Here is a 13,833-nt window from a genome sequence, read left to right as displayed (position 1 = left end):
ACATCAAACAAAAAAGATTGGCCCAAGCTCATGCACAAAACGACGTCACTTTCAGATATGCTTTCACCGATATGCCGGTGATTGTGCCAGATAGTGGCAGAGCACAATTCCCAAAAATAATTGTCAAAGAAAAGGGGTATAATCGGAAACCCGGAGAAAAAAAAATTATATAAAACATGGCGGGAAAAAGAGCCGTTGCCAACTAGAATCCCCAATTTTGGCGCCAAAATCCCCAAAACTCTTCACTCGGTTTCTGCTGCCCGTGAAATTTACGGGCAGCCCTTTTTCTCTTTTTGCTCTTTATTTATTTAATTACTATATATATATATATATAATATAATTTTCTTTCTTTCGCTCATAGAAATGGTTTAAGCTCACGGGTTTGCTTCACTTTCACACTCAAAATCAAAATATTTATAAACATCTTTTGCTCCAAACACAAGCTCTCTCTTCTCTATTATTATTTTCCCACTAAAACCCTCTCTCTCTCTTTCTCTCTCTCACACACAAAAGAAAGACCCTTTTCTTTTATTCTCTTCTCTGCTAAAACTCTCTTTCCAATTTGATTCTCAAACCAAGTTTGTTTATCTTTGCTTTTAAACTAGTTCTCTTGGTTTGTTCTGATTCTCTCATCTGATCACCAAAAATCCCATCTTTTATTTTCTTTTGAATCAAACTGATTCTCCTAGTATTCAAATCAAAACAAACAAAAAAAACCCCGTCTTTCTCTTCACTTTGGTTTGTTCTGTTCTGGGTTTTTTTTTTAATCAAAGCGTAAAGGTGTCTCCTTTATTGGGTTTGATTCAGTTTCAGTTCAAAGGGTGTTGGTTTTTTTTTATTGTTTTTGTTTTGAGTTTGGATTTTTAAAGTGATGGGTTTTTCAAAGAAGCCACAAGTGGAAGGAGGGTTAGTTGGCCTAGTAAGAGCTTTGAAGCCTGTAAGTACAAAATCCAGAGGGAAAGAGAGCCAAGATGTTTTTGTTGATGATGATGAAGGTTCATGTGCCACAACTCCAACAGCTAAAGCAGCAAGAATACCAGAGATATTGCCTTGCCCACCAGCACCAAGGAAGCGCAGAACTACACCAAGATGTCATTTTAATGATGCGAGGGTGTTCTTTACTCCTCCTGATTTGGACACAGTTTTCAGAAGCCATGTTGAGAAAGCTAATTGAGCTTTCAGGAAGAGAAAAATTAGAGTTGAGAGTAGTAGTTGGCCAAAAAATTAGAGTTAAGGTTTAGGGGTTTTGTTGTGATTTTTACTTTTTTTTACTTTTCTCTATTTGGGTTTTTGTGTATTTTTAATATTAATCTCTATTCTCTGTTGATGGTTGGTGGAGACTGGAGAGAAGTGTATGTACAAAGATATGATATTTTATCAAATGGGGTATTCTAGTTTATCGTTTTTCAAGTTTATTGCTTTTTAGTGGATACTTTTGGTTGCCAAAGTTGTTTTTAGTTCTGCTTTGTGCTTGTGTTTGAGTGGAATGAGTTTAATTGCATTGTTTTTTGCTTATATGTCGCTATTCATTATCTGATGCTTGTTATGGTTAACATGACTGACACAAAATGAGCAGAGATTTTACTCATTTTTTGCACTCTTTGATTTCTATTTCCCTCTCATTGATAGAAATTTTACATAGATTTGAAAATTTGTAAAGCTTAAAGAGAGTTTTGTCAGTGTACCTCTCTGCTCCACTTATCATTCAGCAAGAGTCTTTGCTCATTAACTCTCTCTCTCTCTCTTGCTACCCCTCTCTGTGTATCAATCATTATCAAAGACATTTTTGAGGTAAATTGGTCTGAGTTTTGATTTCATCTTTTGCTTCCATTCCATTGCCCTCAGCCTCTCACTATTACTTCGTCAGCTTTTTATTGAAAGCTTCTTATTTACCAAAAAAGGTTAATTGTGGCATAGTGCACTCAGAAATAAACTAAATTACTAATAGAAATTACTGTTGGTAAACACACTATAATATGTTTTTCTACTCTTCAGCTCTCTATCAACACATAAATAGTAAATACACACGTGTGGTGTGTACATAGGATATAGGACTCCATATACGAGTCAATACCTAGCTATAAGTAGCCAAAAGTTGCCCAACACATGTAAAGTAAATCTTTTCCACGGCTGAGATGCTGCACGGATGCTTCACAATTGATTGACTATGACAAAGAGCTCGTAAGTCATTTACTTAGAGAGTTAGAGTCCAAGTACCTTTTTTATGCTCTGCCAACCTCTCTTTAATCTTCTTCTGTGTCCCACCTACATGCCCCACCTCACCAGGAACTCTAAGCGAAGCCAAGTTCCTCGTAATGCTTCTCTGATTATAAAAAATTACAAACAAATAATGTGATAGATTAGCATCCTAGGTGGTGTTGAGGGATTGTTTGGTACAACCTTCAAATTAAATGTTAGTTCTTTTTTGACAACATTTGTCACAACTTTTAACACAACTTAATAACATATGTAACTATATTTAGTAAATTATTAGTTTCATTTAAAACCGTCTCTTTTTTTTTTCCATCACTTATAGTCATACTACCATGGTTGGCTCAAAAGTTGTGAACTTGTGGCATAAAAATTGTATTCAACAGACTTTACATGACACTATGACAGCAAAGACGTTTTTGTGAATTCAATGTTTGATATGGCAAATAGATGTTTTGTGGATATTGTAAGTTTGTTAACAAAAAGTTTTACAAAATTTTCCTAACGAATTAATCTAATACTATATATAATAGCAAAATCTTTTTCTTGCAATTAAGTTGTGCTGCCATGTAAGAAAAACTATCCACTTCAAAACCAGCCACGTATACACTTTGAAAATTACAAAATACTGCACATTGCACTGTTTGAGGCTTTAGATTTTGTCCGTTTAATATCGTTGTAGCAATCACAACTAATAGCATTAATAAATTTTGAAAAAAGTAGTGAATTTTTTTTTATTGATAAACATTACTCATGTGGATAAGATTTTAGGCATGTTTATCATACACAAAATGTCAATTTGTTTATAATGGAGTAGGCAAGATGTGTTCTGCATGATCAAGGGATTTGCCTAAAGGTGATTGATTACATGGAAACAACCCCTTCTCAGGTTCTCTTTGCATATTTAACAATACTTTTTAGGGATTATGTCCCTTTAAAAGAAAGCATACAGTAAAGTTGTAAAATTTTAAGTTCTTTACTTTGTCAGATTGTGGTCATTTTAGATAAGATGAGCAACAGGGTCACTATAATGCGTAGTTGGAGATCACATGAGATGGACTGGTTTTTTGTTTACTTATAGTAGCATATATGAACCTTTTTTTAGTAGAATATTTTTGACTTTGCCCTTGTTTCCTTCAGGGAAGCAGCTGATTTTGCGAAGGAAGAAGATTTTGAATGAAGATAAACTTAATTGGGTGATACTACATTGAAAAAGAACTTTGTATTCACAGTCATATTAGACAAACATTCTTTCTAGCACGCCTCACTTAATTATTCTGATTCTACAGTTTGCATTTTGCAAAACTATTCACCAAACCGTGTCAAATTCAAGTCATTATCCACATCTTCAAACTTAGTGCCTTTCCCATGAATTCCGGCTTGTTGAGAATCTTCAATAGCTCTGTTATGATTAGTCTTATACTGTCAATAAGCACTAACAAACTATTTTTTGGTGGTTGTTAAATATTATACCAATGAGAGGAGTGATGAGATCCAAGTCCATCCTGAAACTAGTACATATTTTTTTTTATAGGTAGGCATGGGAAGTGGGGGGATTTAAACTCTAATGTTTTCAACGGTGATATTTGAATTACAAAGTTTTTGGTAAAATGAGTAATTAATGAAGATATTGCACTATGATTTTTTTTTAATGTCTAAAATATCTTCTTCTTTTTTTGTTGAGAAACATGTCTAAACTATCTTGAGAGTTAGAATAAACCATTATAATATACTGTATTTTAATTCTTATTGGAGAGTAATATAATGAAAAAAGATAAAACTAGCTACAATTCTTTAAATGTTATATGGTTAGATTTAGTTGTCATTAGAAGAACATAACACCGTTTATACCAATGTTGAGCAATGCAATTAAAAAGTTGTGCTCAATGCACAAAACTCTCATTTTTGCAGAATTTTTAAAAAGTCATAGCATGTAAAAGGTAAGAAATTCATGTGGTTAAATTTAACTGGAAAATTGACTTTTAAGTTTTGCCCAATGTGGAAAAATAGGAAGAAATTCATATTGTTTGGCAAGGATATATTGATCACCGACATGGCCATCCTTTAACTAGTAGCAAAACCTTGTCTTAATTGCCAAGTTTAGACAACTGAATATCAAAGACTCATTCAATTTAGCTTAAGGAAGTGGTAAATATGAAAACACATCATGTAAGTAAAATAGCAATTGGCACATATTTTACAGTTTGTCAGGTAATGTGAAATTTCTTAGTGTTTTTTTTTTTTTTTTTTTTTTTTTTTTTTTTTTTTGGAGTAAAACGACAGAATGTGAAATTTCATAGTTAATGTGAAAGCAAAATTCAACTCATATTGTACCGGATAAAAACACCTAAACAAGTAATCTTTTCAATTGTGAATATGTGATTGACACCCTTTTTTTTTTTTTTTAAATTTTTATGTAGTGTTGATTAATGATGAACTTTTTTTTTCACTAAACTAAATCATGGTGAATGACTTCTGCTTGTCGTCTTTGGATGGCTCTAAACTAGTACTTATCGCCAACATATTGATTTTTTAGTCGGAGGGGACCCAAAACAAGATAAATCTAATTTGATGAAGACAAAAGCATAGTTACATTTCACTTGGATGGTTCAATTGAATTTAAACCAAATTGCCAAAGTATACAAACCAGATCCAACACATTGCATGTGTAACATGTTACTGTAATGGTGTGGTTGACCATTAATTTCTCATCATAGTCAAGCATGGGGACAGTTTGACCCATGCAATGTCCTACTCTGCAAAATAATTGATGTATTTAGGCCCATAATACCATGGATATTGGATAGTCAATTTACAGGTTAAAATTACAATTTCAAAGATATTCAGGGTTCCATGTGGGAATTATTTTAGCAAAAGCAAGGCATTATTGTCGTCTAAGCATGTGATTACTAATTAGTAGGGCTCTAACTCCTAATCCAACGCACACGTAATAATTTATTAATGTCTTACTTCGATCTTTTTTTTTTTTTTTTTTTTTTTTTTTGCTAAATGATTTTGAATTTCTTAATACAGTGCTGAGCATCATTCCAGTACCATGCAATTACTAATCTAAGCTTGGGGTACAGATGATGAATTAGTTTTTTTTGCACCTCACCATTGTTTAACAAAAAGAGGGATGCTATAATATTATAAGTTTTATTATATTAACTTTTTAATTTGACGTGAAAACTTTTAAAATCAAAACAAAATAGTAATTTAAAATTATTTATTATGTTGTTAATGTGACAATTACTTTTTATTTGTTGTCACGTTAGTTTGTAAGACTTTTACTATAATAGTGAGTTTAACATTTTTCAAGCAAATTTGTGCCATGAAACCTGTGATTATTAATTGGCAAGTCGATCTGCAGTCGCTTTGAGCCAACCAAGGAGGGGTTCGCTTACCTAGTTATCATTCTTGCACAACAAAATACACATGGTCATTGATTATATACACACACAGAGAAAGAGAGAGACTACTGTTGGAAACCTGAACTAGGGAAATGCAAAAATCTATCTGAGCTTTAACTAAGTGAAAATTGCTAATTTCATGCTTAAAACAATACTGTTTCCACACCAATTTCACTCACATGGTGCAAATCTCTTACCATGTAAATAAAGTAGAGCATTATTCACATGAACCAATAATTAATTCTTGCCATACTAAGAAAATAGTATTTTCCTCTCAATCAAAAGAATACATGGAAGTCAGTGAAATACTAAGCAACATATAATATTTGGTGCTTCTTCTTGGACTATACATGCACCATACAAACTTATAAATAAAGTATAAACAAACAGAACACACACAGGAGAGAGACCAATGAGAGAAAAGTTAGGGGAGAGAGAGAGAGATAATTGACGGGGTTGGGAACTTGGGATTGGGAGAAGGTTAATTGAGATATTAGGCAAAAAGAGAAAAAGGGAATCCAATGCATGAAAGAAATGGGATTTTTAGGACATGTACACATGGGCCTCAAAAGGAATCCTAAGAAGACACAAAGATTCTCAAAGTTTTTTGGAATAATAACGTTGAAAAATGAACAAAAAAACACACTTTCCTCGCAGTCCACACGTTAAAACATCAAAAATTCAAAGACCAAGTTATAAATCACAACTTTTGCCATAACTGTTTATATTGCAGACTAAAAATAGTAGAGAAAAAATGGACCAAGTTATAAATCACAACTTTTGCCATAACTGTTCATATTACAGACTAAAAATAGTAGAGAAAAAATGGTAGATTCACGAAGCCAATCACAATCTGCAATGTGAGAGCTTGCGGCAAAAATTATAAATTTTTATATGGGTTTTAGAATTATTCTAGAAAACATTTTTGAGACATTCATGGTTTCATAAACCAATCAATCATCGACTTTGGTGACTTTTTCTTTGGTCCTCTAAGCTGACTTTAGTCCACGCGGTTTTAATTTTAGGCCCTGACCCTCGTAACCCAATCCCAGCCCACCACTTTTGGGGCCTGCCCGAGCTGCCCGGAAATTTTGGCGGGAATTCGAAGAAATATAAAACCCTAGGGTAGGCTGAGATAGTAAGGATTTTTTGGATTTTAGTGGGGACTAATTTTCGCGCCAAAATAATATTTATTGTAGCCCGCGAAAAGCGGGCTATGGCGGCTTATGGTTATCTGATTATCTCTCCTTTTTGGTTTTTTTTGGCTGCTAGCCTTTCAGACATATCAGCAATCTGCTATTTCTTTTCATGACACATTTTTTTAATAATGTTGCGTATGCTACTTTTTCTTCCAAAAATTAAATTTTTTTGAAGTTAAAAAAAAAAATTTAATAAAGGTGTAATGCTTTGTGTGTATTTTTTTTTTTAAATTTAAAAAACTATTACTCATAATTTTGTGTGCGCTAATCATTTTTCAAAAAAAAAAAAAAAAATTATATATTAGTTGTGTTGGTTACTAACCATAGATTGTTTCAATAATTTAGAAAATTTATCCATAAGTTACTAAATTTTTTTTATTATCAACTTATGAGTTTCAATTAGCTCTATTCATAAAACATATAAAATAGAAATCTTATGAATGGAAATAAAATATATTAGTAATGAGTCTATTGACAATAAAATTAAATTATTATGTGGAGAAAGTGGTATATTGTGATTACTAAATACGTCAATCACAATTTATTATACTTTATTAATTTTTTTTTTGTTTTTTTTTTAACCATTATACTTTATTACTAGAGTAAATACAAATAAGAAATTTTTATATCTTTAATATTGTGCGGTTATTTTACAAGTATAAGTACTTGTGAGATATGAGGATTAATGGTCGAGGTTCAAGTTTTTATGAGGGTGTTTCACACACATATACATTTAGATTAGACTAGAATATAATTTATATCTTGTATTAAAAAAAAAAAGTGGTTTTTTTTTATTTTTTATTTTTTTATTTTTACAAATGAATCAACATGCATGGTGTTGAATATTGAAAGTTTGAAACATTGACCGTTGATGTACTTTTTTTTTTGGATACAAATGAATCAACATGCACGGTGTTGAATATTGACTTACAAGACCGTTGAAATGGTACCCGTGTCATGTGATGGGTTAAACAGAGACAGAAGATTCTAGTCTTATCCATCTCATCCAAAAAAAAAATGGTCTTATCCAAGGCGTTCATTTGATTGACTTTTTGATTTGTTTCTTTGACATTAATCTTCTTTTTTCTCTTATGAAATTGCAGATTTATTTCTTTGAAATCTCTTTCTTTAAAGGACCAGCTTAGCACCAAAAAGCTTCATTAGCGACTTGCAATCAATTATTCCTTCTTCTTCTTCTTTTTTTTTTTTTTTTTTTTCCTTTTTTTGTAGTTGCCAATAAAGCAAGCCAGGTTGATTCATGAGTTATCCAAACAAGTATAATGATACAAAATTTTTCACAATTATTGAGATGATGTATTATGATTAATGCAAAAAAAAGTTATATTAATAGTGAGTACGTGTAAAATTGATGGCCAATTGCAAATTATCAACTTAGCAAGTCGTATATATTTTTTTTTGGGGTTGTTGCTGAAGGCTGCTAGCCTGGTACAATGTTAGCTTGCAAGGGAAACAAATTAGAAGCATTGATGAAAATTATGCAACTATTATTTATTTCCTTGATTGTCCTTTTCATTGGCGGTGCAAAAATAAATTAGGCGTGTGTAAGGGAAAAGGACAGCAAAAGTGGAAAGCAGAAGCATTGGTGCATGATTCTAAAGATTTATTAATGGTCATGAGCAAGTGCTTTCTTCTACTTGGTCCATGCATGCTCAATAACCAAATGCTTTCTCTTCTGCTCAGTCGATCCCAAGAGTGCTATCATAGTCTAGATATTTGGCCACTATAGTCTATAGCTTCTAAATCCTTTATGAACATCCTCAGTAGTTTTTATGTAGATTAAAAAAGAATTAAAAAAAAAACCTTTTTATATAAAAAAATTGCGTCTCTCTTATGTAGATGGTGTATAATAAACTCGTCAATTCGTCAAAACCAACCTGATCTAACCCAACTTGCTAAGTTAGGTCAGTTTTTAAAAGTTGGTGGGGGTTAGGTTAGGTTATGATTTTTTTTTAACAGTGGGTTGGGTTGGATTTGGGTCGTAAGATTCACAAATCCATCTAACCAAACCTGACCTACTTATATTTAATATATATTGAAATTTTAAAAATATATATTATGTAATTTTGTTATTTACTTTTTGGTCACTTTTCCTAAATAAAACCTAAATCCTATGTTGTCCTCATATAGTTTCTGTTTGTTCAGTATTATGCTAATGATTGTTTGAATATAAATTTTCTTTTATTTGTGGTGGTGTTGTTCTAATGCTCAATTTAATAATAATAATAATAATAATATAATTTTTTTAAAAATTGTCTAACCCATGGGTCCAACTTTATCCAACTTGATCCACGAGAGTCAGGTTGGTTTGGACCCCTGTGATGGGTTGGGTTAGTGTTTTTTTTTTTTTTTTTTTTTTTTTTTTTTTTAACTCACCATGGTGGGTTTGATTGAAAAAACTCCTCAATGCGGCCCAACCCGACTCATGCACATCTCTATGTATATCACTAAGCAAAACTTGTGGTCAAAGCATTATTAGCATACCTCCAAAATCAACACCCTTAAAACATTCAATATGATTGAAATATTCCTAATACCACCAAAATAATTACAAAAAAAAAAAAAAAAAATTGAAATGATAAAATATACTTGAAAATTTCCAAAGAGACCATAATATAGCCCAAAACTTCGAGAATTGCTCCTAAAATTTTAAAATTCAAGCCAAAAAAAAAAAATCCAAGATCCCTAAAGCAACACAAGAACTCTAAAGATACAAACCCAATAATGACCCAAGCATCATAATGCTTAGAATTCTCTTATCACCGTTGGATCATGTTTTATGTGTTGTAATTCTTTAATTTTTATGCTTTGGAGGTTTCAAGGGCAAATTTATCATTTTGGCTGTGATATAGCTAGCTATTTTTCATTAACTAATTGTTGAGGTCCTTCAAGATTCATAGCCGAGTCCAAAATTTTGAGATTACTTGTTGTATAGTCTATTGTTATTTTTATAGTTCTACCTAGAGTTACTATATTTGATAAGTTTGTTAGTGAAAATGATATGATATTTTACTATCAATGATTGTTATGTTGACAAATTTGGTTATTATGATCACTGCTTTTTTAGTTTTGGGTTATATTTCTAGAACATCTTACAATTTCAATGCATATGATTAAGGGTGTTTTAGGCATTTTGGAAGTTTAGGAGTATTTCCATCATTTGAAATATTTTGAGTGTATCCAAATTCTTGAAATGTCCGAAATAACCATAAGACCTCTACAGTTTCAGGAGTGTGTTCATTTTGAGGGTTGGTTGAAATAACCGAAATGATTAAAATAACCAAAGTCCTATGTTATTTGAAATCATAGCATTTTAGGGTTTAAAATTTTGGGTAGATTTGTCTCAATTTAAATCGTCATCCTTTTCAACTATCCAACCAAAATATTTAGATTTAGGCCCTTAAATCCAAATTTACATGACTCAATTCTTGTTATCTAAATGAACCATAAGACCTCTATAGTTTGTGTAATCATTCAATTGTATCTAAATTCCATGCATGCTTGACATCTCTCATTCATACTAATGGTTTTATTAACAATTAATAATTGTAGACATCCCATTTTGCAATTGGGAGTTGATACACAAATCAAGTGTAAAACTGTAATTTTAACCATGAAAGGTTAAAACACCATTTGAATTGTTAGATGAACAAGGACATAATTCTAAAATATATCAGACCTCATATAAATCAAAACAAAACGCTAAATGGGAAATTAGGACCACAAAATTGAAAAATCAAATCATATCAAGTTTTAACAATTAAGATGTATTCTTTTAAATTATGGCTTAATCCATGTGATTATGACTAATAAATTTTGATTGGTTCCTAAAAGAATCAATATAAATTAATTAGATGTGAAAATCCAAAAGGTTTAAGTTTAAGAGAAGATGTAAAAAGATGCATGAAATAAAAGCTTGTATAGATAATTATTGTTGGGCTCTCTCCTATCACAACAATAGGGGGGTCATGGTTTTTGTTATCTCTGAGGATGATTTTCTTAGCCACACATGGATTTATTTAATGAAAAATCGTTCGGATATTATTTTGTGATTTTGAAAAAATGATTGAGACCCAGTTTTCCAAAGTTATTAAAATATTTCGATCCAACAATGCTTTAGAATATCGTTAGCATGGAAATCTTGATCTTCTAAATCATTATTGCTCAATTTCTAATACCTCACAAAAAGAAAAAAAAAATGATGAATATGAATGAAAATTCTGTCACATCCTAGACATTATTAAGGCTCTCACCAGTCAGGGTTATCTAACAAAAGGACTAATTTTGATAAATTTCCCAACCTTAATAAGGGATTAAAAATTCAAATAAGAGCATCAACCATCAAGAAATCAGGTTTGATTTTGACATTAAGTTCAAGGAATGTTTTTACAAATTTTCTCTTATTTTTTGGGTCCATAGGCCCATACCTATTTAAACTAGCAAGTTGAAAGACAGTTTAGGATCCAAACAATGTGGCAGGCTTGGGCCAAAGTTATTTTGTGAAGCAAAAGGTTAGTTGGACACTGCTTAAGGCCTCAGTTAATGAGCCTGAAGCTGGGCCCAATTAGGGCCAGACGAAGTAGCATAAGAAAAACAAGCCTACGTCCAATAACGCATCCCAAGCATTACAGAAAGAACATGGGCTGTGTGTTGTTGGGCTTAGGGTAGTACCTAACGCTGCATCTCATGCCAGTGATTCAAACCCTATTTCTCTCGTTTCCTCTATTTATCTATCACAAAAACCCAAAAAAAAAAAAAAAAAAAAAGTTATTCGAATCCTCTTGTCCTCTATTTATTTATAACAAAGACAAAAATAAAAAATTCTTGTCTAGACTTTCCACCCAACTCATAGCTGTCATTTGGATTTTTAGCTTATTTATTTTGTACAGTTTTCTAAAGTCTCACATTTTTTTTATATACTATATTTTTACACACTGTCAACAAATCAACCAAAAAATTATTTTAGCCCAATTAAGATAGTAGTTTTTAGCTATCTTCTTCTTCCTTTATTAAAAAAAAAAAATTACCAAAAAAAAAAAAAAAACAACCATAATAGTTTTAAGTAGTAGGACATTAGTTGAACCTACCTTAGCTATGAAAGTTCGATGGGAACTATAACCTCATGAAAATTGACGAGGATGGACAACCTTTCATTTTATATGAACACAAAAACAAAAGACAGCGTTTGAAGGAATCTAAAACCTAAAAGGAAAAGGGTAAAATTGACATCTCATAAGCAACCAAAAAGGAAGATGCTACCAGCTTGGTTGTGAACCAGAGATGTTTTAGAGGTGCAGCTATTTTATAAAATAAATAAATTAGGTATTAGATGTGCACCATAAATAATTGAAAGGGAGAGGGCATCAAATAAACTTTTTACCATTAAGATGTGAAATTTCGAAGGAGAAAAATATATCAAGGACTTGGGTGATGAGGAGTCTTTTTAACTTTAACTGCATCATTTATGTTTGATAAATATGGTATTTTAATCTAAGGCGTTTAAATTTATAAGAAGAGTGACAAGTTTTATAGTTCGGTGACATTATCTAGTTCTCCTATGAAAGATAACTAATTTTCGATTCCCCTTTTTTCCCACTTATTGTAAGCACCCCCACCCTCCCCCCCACCCCAAAAAAAAAAAAAAAAAAAGAAACAGAAGCGAGCCTAATGACCTACACCATTTCAGTGAAGAGGTGGCCTATAGTAAAATAAAAGCAATAGGGACAAAAACATTTGGTTTGGCGAACTAAAACTCTTTGCTAAGTTTGGAATGGTTTAAGCTTTCTTACCTTTAGGAAGAGGGACACAGACCTGGGATCTGGTCCCTCTTCCTGAGGGTAAGAAAGCTATAGGGCTTTGCCATTCTACCAAGTAATTGCTTCCAGAAAAATCATATTATTTCATATACTGTTTCAAGCTAAAACCTTCTTCCCCTCCCCCTTCCAATTGCTTAACATGGTGGAAAAATATCCTCTCCATTTGCTTTAAAATGGAGAGTCCATTTCATGATAAAGACTTGGTAGTTAACAAATGTAAAGGTAAACATAGTGTCATGTCTTTTACAGTAGTCACCTTCTTCTTCTCCTTCTTCTTTTTCCTGGATATAGGTTGTTTACAGTTAATATTATTCCTTATTCTGTGCCTAAAACATGAAATTGTGAATTAGTGCATTTATAAAAAGCTACTATGGTTTCAAATCGTGAATATATATACAGAACCCAATGGACTTCCAAAATCATTATTGTATATCAAATGCACATTTCAATTGCCATGATTACTGGCAATTTTTTGCTAGCTTATACACAAACTATTCTCGAGTCTAATCATCCACTGCCTATCTATACCTTTAGCCTATAGAACCATGAACCTAGATTTCTCTGCTCAAAGACATAAACAGGTAGCATGTTCTGCCAAACCCCCAGGAAGTAAATTATTTGATTTTGTTGTTTCTTTTTACCTTTTTTTTTTTTTCTTCTTTTGTTCCCTTTCAGGCACTTCCAAGCCACCGTATCCATATTTTTTCCCCTTTCACCTTTACTTCCTCTACCAGATATTTCAAACCCCATCAAACTATGTAATGTTTCAATCAAAATGCCAGACTTATCCATAGTTCCACGGTGTATTTCACAAAACTGCATCCAGATGTCACAGTAATCACCCCAGAGAAATTATTAATTGTATATAAATCTCCAAATTATATTTCTTATAAAGTTTCAGCACCCCTAGACTAAAAAAAAAAAAAAAAAAAAAAAGTAGCCCACAGTCTGCCAATCATCCATAGAATGAAAAGATTTTGGTTTGAACCTCAAGCATTTACCAACTAACTGCTCAGACAAAAACTCTGTGGCTGATTTATTTTTTATATTTTTTAAAGGAAACAGAAACTTTCATTACCAATCCAAGGAAAGATGCACGAGTAGCATGAAGGAACAAATAGTTTTCAAAGTGCTGGCATGCTAAAGAAGAAATAACATAGCATATTTCATAATCTCAAA

General features: G+C 31.9%; 1 protein-coding gene across 1 annotated transcript; it reads left to right on the top strand.

Annotated features, from left to right (window-relative positions):
• Positions 1 to 871: 871 nt before the first annotated feature.
• Positions 872 to 1,174, top strand: LOC112020939 (cyclin-dependent protein kinase inhibitor SMR6). The gene has a single exon (XM_024053508.1). It carries the CDS (start codon positions 872 to 874, stop codon positions 1,172 to 1,174), a length of 303 nt encoding a protein of 100 aa, XP_023909276.1.
• Positions 1,175 to 13,833: the final 12,659 nt, after the last annotated feature.

This window comes from Quercus suber, unplaced genomic scaffold, assembly GCF_002906115.3.
Source record: "Quercus suber isolate HL8 unplaced genomic scaffold, Cork oak 2.0 scaffold_22, whole genome shotgun sequence".
In the NCBI taxonomy this organism is placed as follows: Eukaryota; Viridiplantae; Streptophyta; class Magnoliopsida; order Fagales; family Fagaceae; genus Quercus; species Quercus suber.
The sequence above is the reverse complement of the archived record's forward strand: the minus strand, read 5'-3'. Positions and strand labels throughout refer to the sequence as shown.